At 46.7% G+C, this 27,078-nt stretch overlaps 1 protein-coding gene across 2 annotated transcripts in view; it reads left to right on the plus strand.

Annotated features, from left to right (window-relative positions):
* The first annotated feature begins 370 nt into the window (after window positions 1-370).
* The window catches only part of CD86 (CD86 molecule), a 71,681-nt gene continuing 44,973 nt past the window's right edge, over window positions 371-27,078 (plus strand). For both annotated transcript variants that reach the window (XM_062177049.1, XM_062177057.1), the window contains exon 1: window positions 371-461. In XM_062177049.1, coding sequence (XP_062033033.1) covers window positions 430-461 — 32 coding nt within the window. In that variant the 5' untranslated portion in view covers window positions 371-429. The remainder of the gene's footprint in view (window positions 462-27,078) is intronic.

The raw sequence follows: 27,078 nt of genomic DNA on the forward strand, positions 1-27,078 counted from the left end.
CAAAAATCCATAGATTGCCCTATTATTCTATGCTGCAGATGCAGAGTTGTTTTTGGTTTTTTTTTAAGTTAATTTATTTCCCAGGGTTTTTTCTTTTTTCTTTTCTTTTTGTTTTGAGAGAATTTCAGGAGTTGTGGTTTTAGTCAGTCTCATCTTACTATCATGTCTGGAACCCAAGTCCCTGAATGATCTAAGAAAAAAAAAAAAAACATATTTGGCCCTAGGTTAATGATTTCAACATGCAAGGCAAGGGTTAAATTTCTTCCTCAAGCGTGGGCAAAATCTGAAGAGAAAAGAGGAACAGCGTCTATTAAAGAAAGTTAACAGGGGACGCAGTCACTGCCCAGGGAGGCTCGCACAGGCGTGGGAGGCTCGCTCCTCTTTCTAGCTCAGACTGCCACCACTGGGGTCATTTCCAGACGCCAGGCCATGGCAGAAGCAGCCAAGATGGACGCCGGCTGGTGAGTGATCAGTGAGGGGCTGGCTGTGGCCTCAGCGGGAAGCTGAGCGGGAGGACGGGGGTCGGATGCCGTCCTTCTGCTTGACAGGGTTCATGTGCGGGGAGGGCTTGTCTCACCAGAGACCCAGAGCGCAAACACTTGGAAAGGGCGAAACCCTGCGGGAGGCTGGCGCCCTTCCGTGGAGTATCTGCTCTAGGCTCGCTGCGTGGCTCCTGGGCGAGGAAACTTTCTTTTTCTCCAGAAGAGCTTTGCCACAGGAAGGTGAGAACTATTCTGGGCGCCCAGAACAGTGTCTTAGTAGTGGTGGTGGTGGTTGTGTTAAGTGATTCATTTTGGCTTTGTAGATTTGTTTTTCAAATACTGAATGTTATAGTCCTTGATTTTCAATGAAGGGTCAGAGGATTTAAAATGTCTGTGTAAGTAGAACAAATGATAGGGAGTGATGTTTTGCCGGAGGGTAGGGGAGTGAGCTAGAGAAGGCAGAAGGAGAGTGCTAAGGAAAAGAGAGAGGAAGACGGAGATCAGCTCTCCCTAGCCCTGGGGTCCTGGCATTCGGAGCAATCGGGAGATGATTAATGTATACAGGAGGATGTGCTTGGGTTCTAGGTAAATATCACACTATGATATAAGGGACTGGAGTATCTGGGGAAACTTGGTGTCTTTTTTTAAAAATATTTATTTATGTGAGAGGCAGATTTACATAGAGAGAGCGGGAGAGACAGAAAGATCTTCCATCTGCTGGTTCACTCCCCAGATGGCTGTAATGGCCGGAGCTGGGCTGATCCAAAGCCAAGAGTCTGGAGCTTCTTCCAGGTCTCCCACGTGGGTGCAGGGGTCTAAGCACTTGGGCCATCCTCTACTGCTTCCCCAGGCCATAGCAGAGAAGTGGATCGGAAGTGAAGTAGCTGGGACCTGAACCCGTGTCCACTTGGGATGCTGGCAGTGCAGGCAGAGGCTTAGCCCACCACGCCACAGTGTCTCCCTGAAACTTGGTGTCTTTCGGTTGAGGGGGAACCAATCCCCCATGGATGTGGAGAAGCAACTGTTTGAGAAAGAAATGAGTCACGCTCCAGCCGTGAGAGCTTTTGGGCAGCGTGAGGTAATGGAAAGCGGCAGCGTGAAGTCACTGAACAGTTGTGTACCGAGCATGCGTGAACATACTGAGTATTTGCACTATTTCAACGAATTGTAATCTTCACAAGGCTGCCCACGATCACACTGCTCACAAGGGGTAGAGCTAACATCTTTCTTGCCCGCTTCGCTGTGCACCATAAGGAATCTTCATACTGTGGCAGGTCCCCATGACAGGGACTTCCTGGAAGGAGTCACATCCGTCGTCCTTATCTTGCGTGGTGGCTGCTAGGGTCTGTCACGATTTATTACTATTGTCCTCTGAAAATCTAAATAATCCTCATCTACTCAGTACTTAGTGATGTGGGAAACAGCTTTGCTGCTTTTATTTAAGAAGATTAGAATTTAATTTCCCTCTATCTCTCTTTTTTAAAAGATTTATTTGTTTATTTGAAAGTCAGAATTACAGAGAGGGAGGGACAGAGAGAGAGAGAGAGACCTACCATCCACTGGTTCACTGTCCCCTAAATGGGCACAACGCTGGAGGTGGGCCAATCAGAAGCCAGGAGCCAGGAGCTTTTTCCAGATCTTCCACATGGTTGCAGGAGCCCAAGAGCTTGGGCCATCTTCTGCTGCTTTCCCAGGTGCTCTAACAGGGAGCTGGATTGGAAGTGGAGCACCCAGAACTTGGACCAGCATCTACACGGGATGCCGGCACCACAGACAGTGGCCCAACCTGCCACACCATAACATTGGCCCCTAGAATTTCATTTCAAGATTCTTTTTCCCTCCAGTGGAATTTTGAAATGTCAAACATATAAAAATAATTTCAGAGTTTAAGAAATGCATGGCACTGCAGAGACAACTCCTCTTACTTCTGCTACACTGCCTGTGAGGTCTATGGAAACACAGGCCATTATCTATGATGCTCTTGATAAGACTCTCTTTGTTTCAGAGCTGCAAATTGGTCATAAACCAATAAATGGCCAATAAACAGTGCTTAGTCTCATTTTTTCCTCTATGCGAGTTACAAATATTAAATAAAAGAATGGCTGGTGTCGAGGCACCAGGGGTTAAGATAGAGCTTGCAACATTCATATCTCTTACTGAAGGGCTGGTTCAAGGCCTGGCTGCTCCATTTCCCATCCAGCTTTTAGCTAATGCTCCTGGAAAAGCAGCAGAAGATGGCCCAAGTGCTTGGGCCCCTGTAACCATGAGGGAGACCCAGACGGAGTTCCTGACTGTTGCTGGCATTTAGGGAGTTTCTCTCTCTCTCTCTCTCTCTCTCTCTTCCCCTCCTCTCTCTCCCCTCTCTCCCTGTCAAATAAATAAATGCATCTTTAAAAAATAAATAAGTAAGTAAAGGCAGCAAGACTCCACCATGTGTCAAAGGAAGGAAGACTATGCTTACTACCCACTGATGGAGAGGCAGTCTTTCTGAACAATCAGCTGAAGATCTATTTCAAAAGCCCTTACATTGTAAATGCCCTTTAACCAAGAGTTCACCTTTGAGGGATGTACTCTAAGGATATCATCATATATTTTTTAGGGTCTCAATAAAACAGATATTTTTCTTGCCACCGGTTTAAATGCAAATATCTTTGTAAGAACTTCAAAGTCTCACATTAGGCAACTGGTTAATTACAGAGCATCCATAATGAAATGCCATGCCATCATTAAAAACTGTGTTGTCGAACAACCTATGTTGTGTTTAGCTTAGGTGGCAAAAAGCAGAATGCACAGTGCTCCCACTTTTAGACACGACACGTGCGTACACACGTTAATTAGAAATATAGGTGATTTTTATTTTCAGCTGTGTGCTGTTGAACATCACATCTATGTGGCAGAAAATAAAAAAGAAGCCGGGAGTTGGCTTTCTTCAGAGAAGCACACACGTCACCTCCTGGTTTGTGAACACTCGGAATCTGCAGGCTTTCACCCTGGTGCTTCACTTCTCTGTCTGCTGACTCTCCTTTAACACACACTCAGTCCACCGCCGCTCATTAGATCCCAACTGTCGCTGCGGTAGCATGTTACGCTGTGTTTGGAGAGCCCAGGCACCCATTTCCTTATTTTATAGATGTTATTGCATAGCGAGGGGAATGACAGTGCAGTGAGTTAGTGGTCACACTTTGGAATCAGAATGCTGGGGGCAAACACCAGCTCCCCCAGTTCCCCACTTTCTGGCTTCCGGGTACAAGTTGCTTAACCCTTACAATCCTCAATCTCTTGACTGCAGAACGGGGATTATAATGATAGGTCATAGATGATTGTGAGATTTTAATGAGCTAAGCCATAGAAGATACTTAGAACTTTGTTTAGGTAGGTACTAAGTAATTATTATTCATAGCTGTTGTTTTTGTTACTATCACTGATGACTGTGAGGATGAAGAAAGGGAGGGGAAGTGGTTTGTCCTAATGACGTTACTAGGACTAGAAGGCAGGAAGAGATCTTTTCCCAGCGGAAGCGTTCCCTGCCCTCTGAGCCTGGCAAGACAGGCCCAGGCTGGGCTTCTGGTGGGCTTAACCCGAAGTGGGCAGTGCTCAAGGACAGACCAGTCTGCAGGGACTGACTCTGATTGCAGTGGGAAGCCAAATGCGGGAGAGGAGGGGATTCTAAGAGCAAAGTTAGGTGTGGGGATGAGGCCTGGAACAGAGATAGCTTAAGAGACAGGGGGTGACTCAGAGCCCTGTGGGGGCTTTTATAGGCCACCAGCTGTGGGCTTCATGGGAGGTTAGTGTGGTTTAAAGAGCCAAGGTCTGGCTGATTAACTAGACAAACGGGGTCGAAGGGCCTGGGGGAGTTCAGGTGTATCTGGGAAGGCGCCTAATAAAAGATGAAGTGGAATCGTACATTACACAGAGTAATAAAGAGTGAAAGTGGGAAGAGTACCCAAAAGGCACAGCCTAGTCTTTAAGATGCATAAAGAAGCTGGGATGTGATAAAATTTGCTTTAAAAATCTCATCTAGCAGCAGAGGCAAGGAGGAGGGGCAAGATTTGGGGCAAGGAGGAGGCATTCAAGAAGCTGTTGGAATCATAGCAGACGTGATGTGGGCATGAGAGCAGGCCAGCTAGATGGGACCAGAGAGGAGAGAATGCGTTTAAGGGACGTTACATACTGGAATGGATGGGATTTGGCTTTTAACTGATGTGGAGAGTGCGGAGAGGCTAAGATTGGAGTGCGTGGTGACAGCTTTCCCAAAATGGGGCATGAAGGAAGAAGGGGGAGTTTGGGCCAGGAGTAGAGAGAAGACAGATGTCAGTTCATTTTCCAACATGTTGAATGGGAGACTCCATGGAGCAGCTAGATGCTCCCACGGGCTGGGCTGGGGTGTACTTCCAGCGAAGGTCCAGTTGATAGTTGACGGTCTTTCATGTGGGAGAAATCACTAGGGAGAGGGGATGGTGGTTTGAGAGGAAGTCAAGGGTGGGCCTTAGAAGACTTAATATTTTTAAAAAGTTATTTATGTATTGGGAGAGGAGGAGGAGGTGGAGGAGGGGAGAGAGAGAGAGAGAGAGAGAGAGAAACTTGTAACCACTGGTTCACTCCCGAAGAGTCCACAATGGCCAGGGGCTGGGAACTCAATCCAGCTGTCCCACGTAGGTGGCAGGAACCCAACTACTTGAGCTATCACCACTGCCTCCCAAGGTAGGAAGCTGGAGTCAGGAGCCAGAGTTGGGCATTAAACCCAGATACTCAAATATGGGATACAGGTATCACAGCTGGTATCTTAATGACTGGGCTAAACACCCGCCCAACCTATCATTTAAGGAGGGAAATGAGGAAAAGAGCCTGCGATCCACACCAAGACAGAGAGACTGGAGTAAACCAGGAGAAAAGGGATGTCATAGAACCCAAGAGAGGACAGAGATGAGAGATGAGTCCACAGAAAGACACGGCATATTTACTGAAGTTCTGCACTGAGCATTTGAGAGACAGCATACAAACCCCCCAGGTGAATCCCACCAGCTCATAAGCCATACCTCAGCATGTAACTACAGCAAGAGATGGGGTCTTTTTTTTAAAGATTTTATTTGTTTACTTGAAAGAGTTACAGAGAGGCAGAGAGAGAGAGAGAGAGAGAGAGAGAGAGAGAGAGAGAAGTCTTCCATTTGCTGTTTCACTCCCCAGATGGCCACAATGGCTGAAGCTGCGCCAGTCCAAAACCAGGAGCCAGGAGCCAGAAGCCTCTTCCATGCCTTCCACACGGGTGCAGGGGCCCAAGGACTTGGGCCATCTTCTACTGCTTTCCCAGGCCATAGCAGAGAGCTGGATCAGAAGTGGAGCAGCTGGGACTCGATCCGGCACCCATATGGGATGCCAGTACTGCAGGCGGCGGCTTTACCCGCTATGCCACAGCGCTGGCCCCGAGAGATAGAGTCTCTACAGAAATCATCAAGTTAGACTGAGGTCATTAGAGTGGACCCTAATCCAATATGACCAGTGGCGTTATAAGAAGAGGGGATTTGGACACAGACACACACACACAGAGCCATGTATAAGACAGCGAGAGAGGCCTGCAGTGGATGCCTCCCCACAGTGCTCAGAAAGAACCAACACCTGCTAAAAGCCCTGCTTTTAGACTTCTAACCTCCAGAAAAAAAAAAAATCTGTTCTTTGAACTACTTTGCTGTCACAGGGCTCCGAGTCAGAGAGGCTTGAGGGGAAGGCGGACAGCCAGAGACGCTGGGAAGCAGAGCTTTGGAGAGGTGGGAGGGACGGGCTGAGAGCTGTCACCGTGTCACATTCTGCAGAAACACGAAGTAGGAGACTGAAAATGTCAGTCCGGGGGCCCTCGGTGACCTTTCCCGAGCATCCAGCTGAGCAGAGGCAGTGGGCTGGAGGGAGCTGAGAATGGGCGCAGGGCAGGGGTGGGCACGTGGGTGGCAGCCCCGATGGACCCCAGCTACAAAAAGACTGCTGAGGAAACCAGACCTGCTCACTGGAGCAAACTTGCCTCTGCTGTCCATCCAGAGCCACAGGCACCTAAGACAGAGTCAAGTCAGCCAGACCTGGAGTGTTCTCTGTGGCGTAGCTAAACGAACGAAGCAGAGAAAAGCCAGCACTTCTTTTTCCACTCAAAACTGGGTTGGGAAGGATTTCAGGAGGGAAAGAGTGTTTGCCGCTGTCATTTCAAGTGTTGGACTTTTTGGGTACTGTCAAGGGTTCTGTGCGTGTCGCTAAGTCGCGAGAAAGTTGCTGTCTGGGGCTTCTCAGTGAGGAGTGCTCTGGGCAGTGTGGTGATAAAAAGAAGAAAGCAAGCCCACGTGGAATTTCAAGGGTCACTTACTTACATCACTAAGCAGAAAAAAAAAAAAAGACACACACAGTTGAATTGGAATAGAGAAGTATGAAGGCATTTTCTTAGAAAGCTTTGAAACAAAATGAGTCTAAAATTTGCTTCCTCTAGTGTTAGAGTCAGGATAGATCAGAAAAGCCAGATGTCACAGCTCTAGGTTATTGGAGAGCAAATTAATCCTATCTAAAGCTGTACTAAAAGATCAAATGAAAATACAATGAAGAAACATTTACTTGAGTAAACTGTTGGCCAGTTCCAGCCAGAAACTGATAAAACTAGGTAAACCTGAAATAGAAAACTACCCAAAAGGCAAGCATAGATTATCACCCCCAACAACCATGTTCAAGCAACTTAATAATTCTATCAAGAACCTGACAGTTTTAAGGCACAGTGGAGAACAATGAAATAGCTGATAAGTGATGTTATTTTTACAGTCTAACTGAGAAGAGAAACCATCATGAAATCACAAAGGCAATTCAGTACAGTTAATCATCCAGTGACTTAAAAAAAGAAATAAAAGTGACAAAAAAAGTTATTCTCACTGATTCACTGAAATACTGATTCAAACACCCATGAGTTAGGAAAACAAGGGAAAGATATATAAAAAGACATTTTCCCAGAGAGGATATACAGATGGAAAATACACACATGAAAAGATAGTTGGCATTATTCGCCATCGTGGAAGTGAAAATTAAAACCACAGCAAAATTAAAATCATCACACACCTACTATTTTGGTTAAAATAACGATGAAAAATAGGGAGAACATCAAATGCTGGCAGAATGCGGAAAAACTAGATCACACACATAGTGTTTTGGGGAATGTAACATGGTACCAGCACCAAGGCAGATGGCTTCTTAGAAAATCAAACGCACCCCAAACATATGACCTGTAATTGCCTTCTCAGGCACATCTCCCAGAGAAAGGAAAGTCTGTTCACACACACACACACACACACACACACTGGATATGAACGTTCATACTGGCTTTATCCATAATAGAAAAAACTGGAAAAAATGTCCTTCAGTGAATGGACAGTTAAACAAATTGTAGCACATACATATCATGGAATAATATTCAGCTGGTAAAAAGGAAAGAGCTATTAATACGCAGAAAACCCTGGATGGGTCATCAGGGAATTGGGGCTGGCATTCTGGCATCCCCTAAGGGCACCTGTCCATATCCCGGTTGCTCTACTTCAGATCCAGCTCCCTGCTAATGGCCTAGGAAAAGCAGCAGAGACCTGTGGTGATGGAATAGTTCTATATCTTGATCAAAACAGTGATTACATGCATCTCTGTGTGATAAAACTACATAGAACTACATACACACGCATGTACACACTGAGTGGATGTGAATTATATCCGAGTCCATTTCCTGGAGCTGATACAATACAACAGTTATACAAGATGGCATCACCACGGGGGAAGCCTGGTGAAGGGTACACAAGACTTTCCTACACAGTTTTGTTTTTTTCAAGTGTCTTGCATCTGTGATTATTTCAAAGTAAAAATTTTTAGTTAGTACAAAAAAGCCAAAATTTTCATCCACTCAATATTAAAAAAAATGCCAGTTTGAACACCAGCAAGATATTTTCATTTATCAAATGAACATGTCATGCATTTCGTGGGGGTTGGTAGAGGTTACAATGGTACTGAGAGTACAGTGAGAGATACTTCTATCTACTGCTGATTGTGGGAGTGGGAGTGGGTATAACCTTCCTAGACACAATTCACGAATGTGTATCAAGAGTCTTAAAACTATTGAGCCTGTGCAAGCAGGCTCCCTTTCTGGACACCACCTGTTTCTCTATGTTCTTAGTTTTTTCAGTTTCATTTTGTTCTAGGCGCTGTGCTACATATTAGAAGCATACCCAAAATGAGTAAACATGATTTCTGTCTTCAGGAAGCTCAGTGTAGTGGTAACTGTCTCAAACATGGTGATTTTTGTATTATAAGGAAGTGTGTAAGTTTCCCCATGAGCACAGAGCACAGAGCACAGAGGTAGCTGGTTTCCATTTGTCTGTGTCTTAGACACATGCTGGGGTTTTGAGGCAGTTGGGCTGCTGCCAAATTATAAGTAGTTAATAAGTAGTTCTCTACTTATTCCAGTATTATTTATAATACTGGAATATTATTATAATAGTATATTATAATCTTATAATTATATAATATATAATATTATAATAATATAATCTTATAAATATATAATTATAATATAATATTATAATGTTGTATATAATATTATAATAATATTCCATATTATTATTCCAGTATCACTTTACAAAGAGATCCAACTCCCCACGCCTCAGCACCTTCCTCTGCAAACATGAGGCCATCAGCACCTCCCAGTGCTGCGAGCATGGCAAGAATTGAACAATGGATGCAAAGCCCCACCGAAACCAAACACTTCAGGACTCACATTCCTTCCTTTAAATCGTTTATTTCCTCTATTTTTAATTGTCCTAGATTTCTTTAGCTCTGCCTTTTCTGACTGAGTTCTAGCAAATGTATCTTACCTGTCACCTGGAAGTTGCCATGCTAGATCTCCTAACTACAGATAAGAGGAGGGCAGGCCAGATACAGAGAATAAGAGGGAAGACAAACAGCAAAGCCACCTAAAATCATTTTATGTAAAGTAGGATGTCAAAAGCGTTAAAATGGAATCCTATCCTATAGTTGGCAGATTAAGGGAGTTAGTGGAGAAAACCTTGCTTTTTAGCCTTTTGGACTTTAATTCTCTTATGTTTGCTTTTAACTTAAAAGACTTTTTTTTTTTTTTTTTTGCTTATCAGTCATCATGGGCAGCTAACAAATTTGCACATTTTAGAAGTTACACAAATTGCTGTTTTGCTTATCATAAAAGCACTTACATATTTTGCTCTAATAATTTCACCTCTAGGGATCTGGTCAATTAAACAATAAAAATTATAGAAACATGTTACTGAACAAAAATGTTTATTGCACAATTATTTTATTTTTTAAAGATTTATTTATTTATTTTAAAGACCAAGTTACACAGAAAGAGACAGAGAGGGAGAGGGAGAGGGAGAGAGACAGAGAGAGAGAGAGAGGAGAGAAAGGTCTTCCCTCCACTGATTCACTCCCCAGGTGGCCCCAACGGCTGGAGCTGCACTGATCCCAAGCAAGGAACCAGGAGCTTCTTCCTGGTCTCCCACACTGGTGCAGGGGCCCAAGGACTTGCTCCATCTTCTACTGTTTTCCCAGGCCATAGCAGAGAGCTGGATTGGAAGAGGAGCAGCTGGGACTCGAACCAGCACTCATGTGGGATGCTGGCCCTGCAGGTGGCAGCTTTACCTGCTACGCCACAGCACCGGCCCCACACAATTATTTTATATAATAAGAATCAAGCTAAACTTTAATTTGGATGGTTAAGTAAATTTAAACACGAAATTGATAATAATTCTTTAATGACAAGAGATAATAAAAAGCTGAGGAATTATAAAAAAAATAATGCATAGGAACAAGACAGCAAGTAAATGTGGCAAAGATAAGCCTAGTGGTTACCCCTAGATTTGCAAGACAGTGGGATTGGGGTTCTTTGACAGCAATTGCTCAGTGGACAGAGAATTTAGAGCACTCTAAGCAGAATGAAGTGCAGTTGAAAAGGAATCTAGTGGCGAGGCACAGCCTCAGAGGACCAAGTGATACAGGCCTGTGGTTTGTGCCTGGCCCAAGAACACACGAGCGGTGGAAGTTGCATGACCTTCAGACGTGACACTCTGGTCCTGGTCCAGGGCGTGCTCCTGTCACCACCTTGCCGTCCTGTGTTGGGCATGTGATCCAGGATCAGCAGCATCTTGGCTTTCAAGAGACCTGAGAAAGGTGACCTTGCCTGTGAAATCTCCTGACTTCTCCATCACGGCTCTGTGTCTGGAGGGGTCTGGCTGACCCAGGCCACCAGTTTTGCCTCTGACCTCTGTTGGCAAGCAGAGGCTCAGGGGAGAGTGAGATCATGATGAATGACGTGGTTTAGGAATATATTTAATCGGTGCCCAGGCTGTAGTGACTCAGAGCTAGAATGGAGAGGGTGGGGTGGGACTATCTGCTTATTAATTTGTGCAATAAAGTTTTGTTTAGTATTGGGAACATGAAGATGAGTCAGATAGAGATGCTGCTTAGAAACCAGCAGAGGGAAGAGGCCCACCGGAGCTAACGTTTCTCAGCACCCAGCAGAAATTGCGGCATACTACATTCTATACAAGGGCTCATCAAAAAGTTCATGGAAAATGTGTATTCTGAAAAAAATGTTGCATGAATTTCAAAACTTTTGCCCCCAAATGAACACTGTTTAATTTCGTTGTCTCCAAACTTTTTGAAGCCCCCTTCTACAACCCATTTAATCCTCAGAACTGCAGGGGACAGGGGCTGTTACTACTACCCCTGCTTTTCCGCATGTGAAAACCAAGTCTTGCCCTGCCGCACTGCTGGGAACAGGACCAGGATTCCAAACTCCGATGCGACTGCAGGCTCAAGCCCTGCACACACACACTCCCTACGGTGGGAGATCAGGGAGGGAAAGATCATTTCTAGCAGCAAGAAAGATAACGTGGATGGAAAGATTTGCGTTTGCAGAGAGCTGTACTGGGTCAGGCTCTAAAACAAATTCAGGCAACCAACTAAACAATACAGGCGAGAGCCAGGGAGCCCATCGGGGACAGAGGTTGAAAACTAAACTCTGCTGGACTAAACATTGCTCCTGGACAGAGCATAGTCAAAAATGGCACACTCATAATTAGTTGGGTTTCCAGCTCTTCTGGGTGTTTGCTAACAGGGAGCCAACTTTCCTACATGGGAACACCTGGCAAATTTGGCAGAGGCCACCCAGCTTAAAGCGGGGTAGCAGCTCTCCTCTCCCCATGGGGCCTGCTACACTGATTTATAGGACCTACTCGAACCCTGCAGCTGTTGGAGCCTGAGAGCCTTGATCCACAAAGCAAGGCAGCCGTAGCCGGGAAGGAGCAATCAACAGAGCAGGCAGGCAGAGCTGTGCATCAGAAGCAAATGTGGCCTGGAAGTCTGGACCCTGCCCATCCACCTCTGCCCAGGGGTTCAAAGGAAGGGGCCAGGGAGACAGGCAGGAGCTCGGGAACAAAGGAGAAGGTGAAAACTGGATGGAAATGGAGAGTTTAGAGAGCAAGAAGGAGAAACCGTCATGTGTCCTTCCGGGAGCTTACCCAAGATTCTGCTTCCAGAAGAATTCTTTGGCTTGTTACGAGTTAGTAGTTGCTGGGAGTTGGGGTGGGGTGGTGGGGTGGCATCTATTGGAAGGTTGAATAGTTGAATAGTCCCAAACTTTCAGAAAGTTAAAGGTCAAGTGGGCGAGTGATGGTCTATCAAGTCATGGCTCAGAGCAGGATGGAACAAGTGGTTACGGTGATGCCCAGGGACAGGGCTGTCTACTTTCTCTGGGTGTCGTCCATGGATCCTCATAGCAACCACACGGGTTAGGTATTGTTCTCTCTGTTGAAAAAATCAAGACACTGAGGTTCAGAAAGGGTTAGTAACTCACTCAAGTTTGCACGGTCAGAGTGGACAGACTCAGAAAATGCCAAACTATTCAACATTCAGCCCTAAAAGAGCACTCTGACTTCCGTCTGACAATCTAATCACAGCATTGTCGTCTACAATTTAAAACAGATTCAGCTCCATATCTGCTAACAACCCGATATCACTAGCTGTGTGAGCCTGGGCAAGTGGCCTAACCTCTCTGAAGCTCAATTTCCTCCAGCTGTAAAAGTTTTTACATTATTGTGAAGATTAAATAAACGAAGGGCTTCGAAGTCCTGAGAATGCCTTAGAGTGTTAGTAGACTGCCTAGCTGATAGCAATCAGTTAGCAGTTATTAGCTGTCATAAAGGGGGGTTTATTGAACCCCTATTCTGCATCTGTCACTACACTAAGGACCAGAAATGCGATGGGAGACTATGGAACAGAAGAATAAGCTATGTGATTTAGGAGTGGGGAAGACAGAGACCTGGTGAACAGGAGAGGGAAGAGCGGTGGGAGTGGTCTGCATCGCACAGGAAGGGGGCAGGGCAGGCCTTCCGGGCAGAGGGAACAGCTTGGGAAGACATAAGGGCTCTGGAGGCAGGGGAGCAGGGAAGCACAGACAGTTCAAGTATGACCATGGTATAAGCTGTGTGAGCTGTGAGACTGAAAAAGAAGAAGAAAATTGGATTCAGGTTGAAGAGGGCCTTGAGAGCCTTGCTAAGTGTGATCACTAGTTCATGAGGAAAGAGCAGTGGATCTTTAAATTATCAGGCTATTCGCAGTGGAAGACAGAGGCAGCACGTAGGATGCTTTCATAACAGTGCAGACACAAGGTGAGCACGCCACCCCAACCCCGGCTGCCCATGCCTGGGAAGTGCCTGGTAAGGGAGAAAGGGCAGTGACAGCGACATCAACACAAGTGGGTGACATCCCAGGTATGAAAATGGCCTGGGCCTTTCGTCCTGACCACAGTCATCCCAAGGGACCAAAACAACAACACAGAAAACCTCTTGTAAAAATAATCTCTTTTGTTTGTATGCAAATAGGCCATGCACAGTGAATATGCAACTCAAATACCAGCCTCTTATAGTGTCCAGATGCAATACTTTGTCTCCAGCCCATGATACAGAGAGAACAACCTGGTTTATAAATGGCTGTTCTTCAGAACGCCAGCTCGCAGGAAAACTATAGCCCACCAGTGCAGTGTCAGCAAAACTCAAATTAAGGCACTTTTGACAAGAAGCCATCTCTAACAGACCTCATTGAAGGGCAGCAGGAGAGAAACCTTGTTGTTCCAGAAAATTTGCTTCAAGTTGCAATGCCTCGGTGTGCTGGTGGAAATGTAGAATCTTTCAGACAAAGATGTGTGAAGGAAATAGTAGGAAGTTGCAAAAATGACACCTCCGGTTCTGCACCAGCAACTGGAGCCCTCAATCCAGCTGGCTAAATGACCATTTCAAGGGTTCACAGAAGTCTTAGGAGCAATGCTCTTGGTTGCAAAGATGTCACAGGGAGTCTTTGAGAGTACAATGACTTTTCTCACACCGTGTTGGGGAATGGAAGCTTTAAAAAAGTTCAGCATTTATTAGTTAACAAGCTTAGTTAGATGGGCTGTGTGCTATATGCCACAATCTATTTTATTTTGCTTTGCAGTGCACATCTTATGTATACTCTTATATAAATATTTTGCATAAAAAGGTGCTTTCACAGATCGACGAGCTTCCCTAAATCTGAACTATGCTGCCATTTGTTAAAATGTGTTAGTTTTGTTATGTATGACCTCCCTTCCTCTGCACGAATAGGGAAAAAGAAACATAAAACTCTTCAAGCAACTTGTAAATATAGAATGGTGCCTCATTTTATTTCTTCTAACCGCGGTTATAAAGGAAATGGCAAATGGCAGACACTTGGTGGAAGAAATGACAGTTTCTCAGAATATGTGTGCCCTCATGCAAATGGTCCGCTTGGGATTCAGTCTCGGTCTTCGGAATTTATGTTTCACATTCCCAGGTACCACTAAAGATTGAAAGGATAACACGCTTGGAATCAGATACTTCTTTGAGTTCTGAAAAGGGACATCATGGGTGCTGGTAATTGATTAGCATCCCTTTTAAAACATGTAGCTCTATGTACTTCATGTGTCTTGGAAAGAGTTTTATTCTTTGTTAAATAGTAGGTCTTCTTGTGTTCAAACCATCGGAAGAAGTCCTGGTATGGTAAGACTGCATTGTAAACCCCACCGAATGGCTAGCATATAGAATTATTAAATTGGAGGGAGAGCTAAAGACCGTTTAACCTACCCATCACCCAGTAGGTTCTCTGTTGTGCTGTTCACGAATAATGATTACACAGATGCTGTGACCATTTAAAATATGAAGTGAAGTCAGTATCTCCTGGAGAGGCTTAACCCTGAGACACAGGGCCTGGGGAGGTTTTTCTTTTCTTTTTTATTTTCCTTTCTTTTTTTTTAAAAAAAATTATTTATTTATCTAAAAGGCAGAGTTACAGAGAGACAGAGAGAGATAGAAAGGCCTTCCATCCACTGGTTCACCACCAGCCCCTGCAGCCTGTCCATTAGTGACGGCCCTCATGCCACGCACCTCCAAGAGACTCCTGACTTTGATGTCTACCCTTTTGACAACGTTTCCCCTCCATCTACTTGTTAATATGAGTGACTACAGTCTTTAATCCAAATAAGTGGATTTGCTGCTGCAGTTCAGGTATGTTTTACTAAGACAACATTTTGATTTTGAAAGCACAGGCAGAGTATTTTGCTATGTGCTTGACAGAATCCTGTAAATCCTGCCTTGAGGACATCAAGGCAGACATGTCTCTGGGTCTGGTTTCCACTTACAGATTTGATCGAACACAAGAAACAATATATGGGCCAGCGCTGTGGCGCAATGGGTTAAAGCCCTGGCCTGAAGCGCTGGCATCGCATATGGGCACCGGTTCTAGTCCCGGCTGCTCCTCTTTCAATCCAGCTCTCTGCTATGGCCTGGGAAAGCAGTAGAAGATGGCCCAAGTCCTAGGGCCCCTGCACCCATGTGGGAGACCCGGAAGAAGCTCCTGGCTCCTGGCTTCGGATCAGTGTAGCTCTGGCTGTTGCAGCCATCTGGGAAGTGAACCAGCGGATGGAAGACTTCTTTCTCTGTCTCTACGTCTCTCTGTAACTCCGTCTTTCAAATAAATAAAATAAATCTAAATATATATATATATATATATATATCACCCCTTTCTAATCACGCCTGAGTGATGAGGGTGAATTTGCATCATGAGAAAGTAAATAAAAGAAGATACCACAAGGTAGCTGGGAGACAGAAAGAGCCAGCCCGGGGAGAGAGTAGGGTATGTAGGTTGTGAGAATGAGGGTCCCTCTGACCTCAGTGACGTGGCAGCATGCAACATGAATACTGCGGCTAGAACATGTGGATTGCATCAAGAAAAGGCTCCATCTTATGTTTAATTTCATAAAATTTGCTTTTAAGATTATAGCCCCCAGCAAAGAGCGAGAAACCCAATACATTTCTAAGAATGTTCCCCCAGCAACTCGGAACTGAAAAAGTTTTTTTACAACTTGAGTTAGGCCTTAGAACGCAACTGGGGGGAAGGGTCCCATCATGTACCTAAGGAATTGCTGTAAAAATCTATGGTTCTGCACCAGAAAGATGCAGAAAATGTCAAAACAGAGAGCAGAAATACGAAACTGGAGATTGTTCTCAGTACCACCGTAGGTGTGGCGTTGGATTACAAGTGCGCACCAGGGGGAAGTGAACCTTGGGACTGTGAAATTCAGCCTGATTTACTTTCCCACAGTCTAGAAGCCCTCTAAAATGTCACATCATTAATTTAGTCACTTTGCCAGGAATCAGGGCATGTGGTTAGTATCTGTGTATTTGTTTTTTTGTTAATGAACTTTATTTTTAGAATAGTCTTAGATTTCCAAAAAACTTGAGCCGATGCTATGGAGAAGCCCCATCTACTCTCTACTCAGCAGTTCCCCCTGTTATAACCATCTTGCATCGGTGGGTTATATGTGTTACAATTAATGAATTACTATTGATATATTTTTATGAAATCCTACACTTTATATTGAGATCTCTTCTCTGTGTTGTAAAGTTTTGTGAGTTTTGTCAAATGTCTGATGTCACCTCCCCCAGTACTGGGGCAACCACTGATCGTTTTACTGTGTGCACCGTTCTGCCTTTTCCAGAAGGCCATATCATTGGAATCATACCGTATGTAGTCTTTCCACATTGGCTTCTTGGCACAACATGCATCTTGGTTTCCTCCATGTCTTTTCACGTTTTGATAACTCATTTCCTTTCCTCACTGAATGTCATTCTTTTATGTGGATGCACCACGACATGCTTGCCTGTTCACTTCTTGAAGAGCATCTTTGTTGCTTCAAGTTTTTGGTGATTATAAATACTGCTGCCGGGGCTGGTGTTCTGCCTGTGATGCCAGCGTCCCTTATCAGAGTGCAGATTTCAGTCCCAGCTACTTCCCATCCAGCTCCCCGCTATAGTGCTTGTGAAAGCAGCGGAAGATGGCCACATACTTGGACCCCTTGTCACACTTGGCAGACATGGATAGAGTTCCTGGCTCCTGGATGTAGCCTGGCCCAGACCTGGCTATTGTGGCCATTTGGGGAATGAACCAGAAGATAGAACATCTCTCTCTATCGCTTGCTCTCTCTGTCTTTCAAATAACAAACCTTTTTTTTTTTTTTAATGTACAACTATTATAAATACATGGGTTTTTTTTGAGTTTTCAACCAAATTGGATAAATATACACAGAAGGATGGTTGCCAGATTCTATAGTAAGAGTATGTTTAGTTTTGCAAGGAACTGCTAACCTCTCCTCCCAACTGGTTTTATCATTTTGCATTCTTACCAGCAAAGAATGAGAACTGCTGGTGCCCCACATGTGGTATAGGTTTTTGGGTTTTAACCATTCCAAGGGATGTATAGTGGTATCTCGTTGTTTTAGTTTACCATTCTCTGATGACAAATGAGGCTGGTCATTTTTTATTGTCATTTGCCACCTGTTCTCCTATGGTGATCTATATGTTTGGATCTTTTACCCCCTTTTAAAATCAGGTGTGTGTTTTCTTTGAGTTTTGAGTTCTTTGTATATTTTGGATACCAGTCCTTGGGTTTTTTTTTTTTAATTAATTTTTAAAAGATGTGTTTATTCATTTGAAAGGCAGAGTTACAGAGAGGGAGACATAGAGGCAGAGAAAGAAGTCTCCCATCCACTGGTTCACTTCCCAAATGGACGCAATGGCCAGGGCTGGGCCAGGCTGAGGCCAGGAGCCGTAACTTCATCCAGGTCTCTCATGTGGGTGCAGGGGCCCAAGGACTTGCTCCATCTTCCGCTGCTTTCCCAGGAGCATTAGCAGGGAGCTGGATTAGAAGTGAAGCAGCTGGGACTCAGACCAGCTTCTATAAGGGATGCTGGTACTGCACATGGTGGCTTAACCCGTTATATGACAATGCAGGCCCCGCTTCGTATGTTTTACAAATGTCTTCTTCTGGCCGGCGCCGCGGCTCAATAGGCTAATCCTCTGCCTGTGGCATCGGCACACTGGGTTCTAGCCCTGGTCAGGGCACCAGATTCTGTCCTGGTTGCCTTTCTTCCAGGCCAGCTCTCTGCTGTGGCCCGGGAGTACAGTGGAGGATGGCCCAAGTGCTTGGGCCCTGCACCCCATGGGAGACCAGGAGAAGCACCTGGCTCCTGCCATCGGATCGGCGTCCGCGGCGGCCATTGGAGGGTGAACCAACGGCAAAGGAAGACCTTTCTCTCTGTCTCTCTCTCTCTCTGTCCACTCTGCCTGTCAAAAAAAAAAAAAAAAAAAGTCTTCTTCCCAGCCTGCACTTTGTCTTTTCATTCTTTTCAACAGTGAGCGTGTGCTTATGCTTTAAGGAGGAAGCTACGGCTACCACAACAGTAGTGGGAGAAATTCATTGCAACTGTAGGACGCTCTTTCTCAGGTGGCATCAGGAACTGTGCACCTCGCAGGGCTCTGCTCAAAGGGGAGAGTCAGGCCCTGGGGACTGTGGCTTCAGACCCTGCTTCATTAGAAGTTGTGCAATGGGCCTTAGAATAAGAGGATGGCCCTGCCCTGAGCTGTGTCCTCCTGAACTCAGAAGAATCCTGCAGCTCGGTTTACAATCACATCGCGGTTCCCCTTGCATGGATTCTACTGTCTCGGGCCTGCATTTCTGGCCATGCAGCCCAGCATGTAAGAGAGCCCGCTTTCCTCATTTCCTTTGCGTTCATCCTAACCCTTACATGGAGCCTCTGTTCCATCTTGGTCATGCAGGGATCCCCTCCCTCTCCTGCAGCCCAGCCAGAAGTCAAGATGTCCACGTGGTGCCTGGTCAGTGAGGAAAGGGCCCCAAGTGCCTAGTCTGTCCTGGTTACCTGTGGCCCCCTCACTCTCTGACGCCAGGTCGTCTGGGAAGTGTGGCAGCTCCCTGTCCCCAGCCACAGTGAGGAATGAGAATGTCCACGGGTCCAGGCCCCAGAGCTGCAGGCACTGGCTCTCTAGGCCTGAGCCATCATTCCTGAGATTGTCTTCTCGCTGGGAGCAGGGAGGGAGGGGCGCCTGAATGCTCCCTGCTCAGAGGAGCCAGATACCTCTCTCCTGCCTCCCTTCTTACCTCACAAGTACTCTATGGCTCGCTTGCTCACTGCTCGCTCGCTCTCTTTCCCTTCACCTTCTAGGCCACCTGCACCCTTTCCTCCATGGGCTCACACAGAAGTCTAGAAAACTCTGACTTTGGATGCCGTCTGTGTTCTCCCTCTCTGTATCAAGAAAGTTCATTTAAAAAAAAAAAGAACACTAAATAGCATCTCAATAAAAAATGCTGCTGTACTTATCTGTGGAAGCTATAAGCCTCTATTAGAACCACCCACCACTACTGCCTAGAATTCTTTCAGACTGCGTCTCGGCCATTGGTCACGGAGACCATTTGTAGAGAGCAATGAACACATAGCTGAAAGTGGAGCATCCAGCCAAGTATTTGGATGTTTGCCTGTGCTTGCAGGTCTCTGGCTTTGCCATCCAGAATGGATCCCGACCACGCAGTCCTCAGGGGCACAATCTCTCAGGCAAAGGCGGGCGAGGGCATCCAGAAAGTACCTGCACCTCACCCCCACCCCTGACCCCCGCAACAGCCATCTATAGCCGCCGCTCTCTCTCCTGCGGCTTTTCCTTGTAGCCTTGGCCTGCTCAGATGAGAGAACATCCGGGAATGAGGCCCTGGAGGAAGCAGCCCCCCGCCAAAATCAGCTTTCTGAGGTTACCAGCAACTTCCTCCTCGCCAGGCACGAGGAACTGCTCGTCTTCGTGGTGCGCAGCCTCCTGTCAGCATTTCACCCCGCGCTCGCCATCACAGCGCGGCGTCTCCACCCTTGGCTTGATGAAAGGCTGAGGACTCTGGACTGGCTGGGCGCCGGCCCCAAATCCTGACACAGGAGCCAGCAGGGGGAAGGGGGCAGCGATCTGACGTGACATGCCAAAACAAAGTGGTGGTCAGTCAGCCTCTTGCAACTCTTTAAAGGCTAGTCTGAGCGCTGACTCATGAGCGGAAGTGATGTCACCGCCGCCGGTTCCGCTCTGATTGCGCCGCGAGCCCTCTCTGCTCTGTTCTGTTGACCGGCTCAGGGAGCAGGTGCTGGCGGGAGAGCTGACTGGGAGGCCTGGAGGGACAGCTGATGGCACTGATAATATTTAGCTGAGAGGAGAGACCGTAGGGGAATTTATAATATCTGCTTTCAGCTACTTGGAGGGTCTTACAGAAAGGGGTAAAAGAATATATTCCTGCAATTCAAGAAAGCAGGACCAGAACAGCTAGCTAGTACTTACGGAGCTGGGGAGTCAGGGATCAGTAGATTTGAGATGATTATTTTCAAAGACATTTTTTATAACTCTGAACAGGCAGTGAGTTTCCTAATAGGACAACTGAGAAAGCAGAGTTAAGACGTGAGTCTCAGAGAGATGACATCAAGGGGGTCCTTACTAGAGTGAGAGACCAGTATGGTGATGTGCGAGGCTCCTTATGCCTCACAACTCGAAGTCATGGACTAAGAGAACTCCATGACACTGAGTCACTCCTGGTCTCTGCTGCCGCCCCCCCCCCCCCCCACCATACTTTTGTGGTACAGCGCCGAACCAAGATGCTCTAGGCAGAGCTGAAATGAGGAGATAAGAGAAGGGGATATGGGAAAAGGAACACAATAACTCAATCTTTTTCAATAAAATTATCCTATTCCATGCCTGCCAGGATCTGTACCAGGAACATATATATATCTCACCCTATTTAATCTTCACGACAAGCCTATGCGCTATTCAGTGTAGTGTTAGTTTTGTAAGGAAACCGAAGTTCAAATAGATGAAGCAACTTCCCCAAGAACGCACATGTAGTAGTGGAGCCGTGGTTTGAATACAGGTCTCTGATTCCACAGCCCTGTGTGATGCGTTATTTTTACTCATCTTTTATTTATGGCAAATGATACTGCTTTCTCGAGTTTTTAGTATTGACACAAAGATTCCTTTTTAAAGAAATTTACTTAAACAAAGGGAAAAATCTTATATGAATAATAGCAAGAGAAAACTCCTATATAAATAATAGTACAGCCCTTACATGGATATGAAGGGGTCTTAATGGCTAGAATGAAGTTTGGGAAATATTACTCTGAATATTTTAATAGCAGGACTTTCAATTTAGCCTATCTTATATTTTGACTGCTGAGTACAAGGAAAAGAAGGAATCTTGAAAATTCAGTGAAATATAAATTCATTCCCTGTACTCTACTGGGTAGGTAGTTTCATATGCACAAATACAAAAATGTAGTAGACCTCTCAGATAAATATGTTGTTACAACTCATCATGTCTACTTTTTCCTTTAAAAATAAAAAGGATTTATTTATTTATTTGAAAAGCAGAGTTACAGAGAGGCAGAGAGAGAGGTCTTCCATCCGCTGGTTCATTCCCCAAATGGCTGCAACAGCCAGAGCTGGACTGATCCAAAGCCAGGGCCAGGAGCTTCTTCCAAGTCCCCCACATGGGTGCAAACACCCCAAGCGCTTGCGCCATCTTCTACTGCTTTCCCAGGCCGTAGCAGAGAGCTGGCTCAGAAGAGGAGCAGGGGCCGGCACCGTGGCACAGCAGATGAGGCCGCCGCCTGCAGTGCCGGCATCCCATGTGGGCGTTGGTTCAAGTCCTGGCTGCTCTACTTTGTTATATCCTAATGTTAACCGTCGCAAAGCACACCGGACACCGGAGTAAGGGAAAGGGTTTATTGGGGAACACCCTACAGACCGGAGTGAAGGGGCGGTGAAGGAAAAAGAGAAGACTGTAAGAGAGAGAGACAGAGAGGAGGGAGAAGAGAGACGAGAGGAGGAGAGAAGCCAAGAGAGGCCAAGAGAGCAGGGAACAGAGCCAAGAGAGCATGTGTTCAGGAACAGGCCCTTTTAAAACTTTGCCTGGCATCCTTTGCAATATATCTAAATTGAATAATGGTACCAGATAAAATTACAGATGGGAATGAAGCTGTGTATCGTCCATTATCATGTGTAATCAATAAACGATTTAATTCTCTTGAAAAAAAAAAAAAAAACTTTGCCTGAGGGCGGGCAGGGAAGTAGGAGCAGGGAATGCCATTAGGATGGGGGTGGAGCCTGGCTCAGGTAGCTGGGCTGTGCGGCCACCTGGCTAAAACTGCGCCAGTTTCCTAACACACTTTCCATCCAGATCTCTGCTGTGGCCTGGGAAAGCAGTGGAGGATGGCCCAAGTGCTTGGGCCCCTGCACCCGCAGGGGAGACCAGGAGGAAGCACCTGGCTCCTGGCTTCAGATTGGCACAGCTCCAACCATTGCGGCCAATTGGGGAGTGAAACAGCGGATGGAAGACCTCTCTCTCCCTCGCTCTGTCCCCTCTCTCTCTGCCTCTCCTTCTCTCTCTGTGTAACTCTTTAAAATAAATAAATAAATCTTTAACAAATAAAAAGAAGAAGAAGAGGAGGAGGAGAAGGAGCAGCCAGGACAGAAACGGGGATGGCGGCGCTCCAGGCGGAGGATTAACCTACTGCGCCACAGCACCGGCTCCGGGTGCACGCTTTCTAAATTTAAAAAAAAAAATGTGATTATAAAATCCAGAGGAAAACCCCAGGTGGGACCCCTCTGTGGGAAGGATGAGGTTTCCAAAATGTGCGAATAGAACAGCTACTGGGAAGGGCTGAGCTGTGTGTTAGGGCCCAAGACCCAGGCAGGAGCCCTAGGGGTTGAGGGACCCTGAATGGAAGGTGCAAGCGTTTACAGGTCGGTTTGGGAAGAACTAGAAGGAAGATCTTTGTGGATTTGCTCTAGGACCCCCAGTTCCAAACCCACTGCACCTGCTGGACCATATGCCTCCTCAATGCCCCATTCAGTCAAGAGCAATTTTAATTTGTCACTTTTAGTTGCTTCTATCCCTGCAGGACAGCTAGCCTCGAGGGAACAGAGGAGGCATGCCCAGTGGCGACTGCTTCTCTCCTTCTGAACGCAAATGCTACAGATTTCACAGGCACATAAATATCATTGACATGGAGGAGAGAGCTTTCAGTGCCTGAGCGGCTCAGAAGAGGGTGCTGTGTGCCTGGGGTGGGATTGTGTGAGTTTCTATGGGAAACTTGCCCTCGTGGAGCGCTAGCTTTGGTGAAATCTAGGGGGCATTCACATGCCTTTCCCACTTCTGCTGATGACTGGTTCCCAAACACAAGAGTTCCGCTCACTTCCAGGAATCCTGGCTCAAGGTAACAGGAACATTCCGGATCCCTACAGCCAGGATCAGATTAGGATAATCTGCAAATGGGGAAGGCCCTTGTTAATTGCCTCCTGGTAGCAATTCTCTACATGAAGAGGTGCTTCACGTAGGACTGGATCTCTCTGCTCTCCCTGGCTAAGGACTGCCTTCCTGCAGCCCTGCGTACCTTGGGACGTGGCTGCTCGATCAGACCGGCCGCACTGAGCTGAATCTGTAGCCTTGGCTTCGCAGGCTGCAGCCCTTGCTGTCTGTTAGGGAGGTGTCTTTGCCATGTGTGTGGATGGGGCTGTCTTTGGGGGTTTCCTTAGGGCTTTACAGCCGCTCGCTGTCCGAGGGTGCATTGGTAGTCATTCTCATCAGTGGAAATGCCCACCTGCCAGCAGAAGTTCGCAGGAACCAAGAACACTGCCCCTGTCTGTGGCAGTGCTTCTCTCTAGTCAGTTCCCCTTTCTGTAGTTGAGTTCCAGCCCAGTCCTGACAGTTTCTCTTTACTCGGCGCCTCTTGGCGCCTCAGGAGGCACAGGGAGCTGCCGCAGGCTCGCTGTAGCTGACTCTTAAGCCCTTGCTTCTGTGTTCCTTGGGAATGCTGCTGCGCCTCTGTGTCTGGTGTCCCGGAGCTGCAGTGGATGGGCGTCTGTGACAGGTACGTGTTCAGGAAGCTTCTCCACCTGGGGAGCCTGTGCGGCACAAAGCTGCATCTGGGGCAGATGGCCGAGGTGGGGGCTGATGGCTGCAAGGGAATGGGGAAGAAGGAGGCAGGGTAGGTGCTTAAAACCTTTGCCCAGCAGTGGGCGGTCAGCCTAGTCATTAAGATGCCTGCATGCCACAGCAGAGTGCCTGCGTTTGATTCCTGGCTGCAGCTCCAGACTCCAGCTTCCCACCAGTGCACACTTGGGAGGCTCTAGTGATGGCTCACGTAACTGGGTCCCTGCTCCCACACGGATTCTGTTTCTGAAACACAGGAACCTGGGTTGTGTTCCTGGCTCCCAACTTCTGCCTGACCCAGCTCTGGCCGTTGTGAGTATTTGGAGAGTGAATCAGCAATTGGGAGTTCTAGCTTTCTCTCTCTGCCTCACACATTTTTTTTTTTTTTTAAAGAAAAACAAATCTCTGCCCATGAGGCTCAATTCTCAGACTGACTGTGTTGGATGTGGAACATGACAAACGGTCTCTTCCAGCCAGATCCCTTTATCTGCTTCAGTGAGCTAAGAGGCAGAACAGGCAGGAAATAGAAGGGGTCACTTACCAAATAGCTGGCAGCTGCCCTTGGCTTGGGGGTCTCTGGGGGCTGCATGCAGCCCTGCTCTAGGAGAAACTGTCCAAGGCTGCTGGTCCTGCCTGAGCCCCCGTGCCAGTGGGAAACCCAGAGGATTGAGAAGAAACACACAGCCTCCTGGCCAGGTCTCTTTTCCTTTTCCTTCTCGCGTACCAAAACCTTCCCCCATGATTTCTTCCCATCCGAGTGCCCCATCCTAATGTTAGTCCCTTTTGGCACCAGAGACCAATTGCTCATTTGGAAAGAAATACTCTTAGGTCCAAAAAGAACCCCCGGCAGTGGGTTAACGTGTCCTGCACACTCTGAACATATTTGCATTTGCAAATAGGCTTAAAATATCGTCCCCACTAATAGTAACGTAAGCTTCTGGAGAGACAGGTGAAAAGAATTTTTGGCCCAGGGACCTTCCCAGTCCTCTCAGGTTATGATAACTAGGAGATGACCTGCTCCTCTTACAGAAAACCTCGGTCTTGGGGGCTCTGGCTGCAGACTACAATGAATCTTTTCAACTGCTCAAATTTACCATCCCAGATTATGTCTGCTGTGTGCTGCTGCAAGTATCATTAGTGTTGTTTATGTAAACGAGTCTATATAGAATGAAGCTTTTATGAGTCTGTCCACTCATGTATTCTGAACACATTCACTGAGTGCTTCCTATGTGGCACTGCTGGGTTTCTAACAGGGAACATGAAAGACACACAGGGAAGTCATCCTCTTGAAGCTTTTAGCCTAGAAGGAAAATCATGTCAGTTAAATAATCACATTAAAAAAGATTAGCAATAATTGAAGTGAAAGAAAAGGTTCGAGGCTAATCGATTAATTACTGTGTCTTTGTGCTTGTTGCCCCACTGTCCATGGATATTGGATGCCCCTTCCTGGATGGAGAACAGGATTGGATTTTGTGGATTGAGGCTGGGGGAGGGGAGAAAATGTGAAAGGTGAAATGGTAAGCCATGCCAGATTCTTCAGGAAAAAAATAGCATGTTTCTAAAATCAGATAGAGGTGGGAGTTGAGGTTGGGGGGTCTCTGGGCCAGGAGACTGAAGCTGTGAGGAGATAGGACCACAGGATAAAAACAAAAACCAGGTCTGGATGCAGCAAGGCAGACTCCTGGGCAATGTCCCAGAGTCCGGGCAGGGGCTGGCAATCTACCTTTCACAGCCAGGCCAGGAAGGGTATCTGGGGGTGGGAGTGGGAAGAGAGATAGGACCATTGTCTGGGCACACAACCCTTTACTGGACCCTTGCCCTCTTACCTAACCTCCTGTAGACACTTGATCCTGAGCTGTACACTGGAGTACGCCCAGGCTGAGGTTTGGGCACGCTACGCCATTTGGACTCCATGCAAAGGAAGACGAACTTGTCTTCAGCACACTGCACCTCCCCAGCAAGGCCCTGAGACCTCAACCCATTCCTAACCTGTCCACCTCATTAGGGGCTGTGATTCCTTTCCAGATTCCATTTCCTGTTTAAAGAAATTAACATGAACTTACCTCCTAATGGCTAAACACAACAACAAAAAACAGTTCTCCCTTGAAGCTAACATTTGCATTTTAACAGGGGCTTTCAAAAAAAAAAAAATGGCTTAACCCAAGGAATGAGTAATGTGGGAATTCCAAACACCAGCGTAGGGCCAGTGCATGAAATGGGGAGAAGGGGCTGTCCCTCAACTTGGGCCCTTGAAATACTGACTTTCCTCTCCTTGACCATGATTCTGGTTCTGAGAGAACAGGAACGGGGCTCACGACCAGGATGAGCGTGGCTGCCCTTTGGTGAGTTCTGTGGGCCTTGTTCCTGGCAGGCAGAGCCCTTGACCAGATGCGCATTGATTTGGAGAGGTACCTCTAAAATTTTGCACGAGGCTTACCTCTAGGTGCTTTTTGGCAAGGGGGCTGGGAGCGGGGAAGAGGTGGGGAGGTTTCCAAAACCATCAATCATTTACCAAAGGGGCTGGTCCTTGACTCAGAAAAGGCCTGGTTCTAGATTCGAGCGGAATGTTTGTGTACAAGAAATATACTGCTGGGGACTGGAAAAGCTAAGGGCTTTCACCAGGCCATCCTCCTTCTGGGCCAATGAGGGAACGAACTCTTAATTTTAGCAACTTTAGCTGCCTACATTGTCAGAGGGTGAATCACAGCAGCCTCCGCTATGAATCTGCACAGACATCGCTTCTTTGTACCTGCGCTGTGTTGATGTGGCTCCCCTTATTGTGTGTGGAGCACCATATACCTTCACATGTGCCTAAGTGTGTCTCAGGAATGTCGTTGCTTGGGCCTGCGTTTGTGGCACAGCTGGTTAAACTGCCATGTGTGATGCCAGCATCCTATATGGGTGCCAGTTCGAATCTCAGCTGCTCCACTTCTACTCCAGTTCCTTGCTCCTGAGAAAGCACTGGAGGTTGACCCAAGTATGTAGGCACCTGCTACCCGTGTGGGAGACACAGAGGGAGTTCTGGGCTCCTGGCTTTGGGGGCCAAGTCCAGGCTATGGTAGCCATCTGGACAGTGAACCAGTGAATGGAAGCTTTCTGTGTGTGTGTGTGTGTGTGTCTGACTCTCTCTCTAACTCTGCCTTTTAATGACATAAATAAAATATTCCAGAAAGTAAAGAATATGGCTGACTTATTTATCCAATTAAACGCA

Source organism: Lepus europaeus, chromosome 2, assembly GCF_033115175.1.
Source record: "Lepus europaeus isolate LE1 chromosome 2, mLepTim1.pri, whole genome shotgun sequence".
In the NCBI taxonomy this organism is placed as follows: Eukaryota; Metazoa; Chordata; class Mammalia; order Lagomorpha; family Leporidae; genus Lepus; species Lepus europaeus.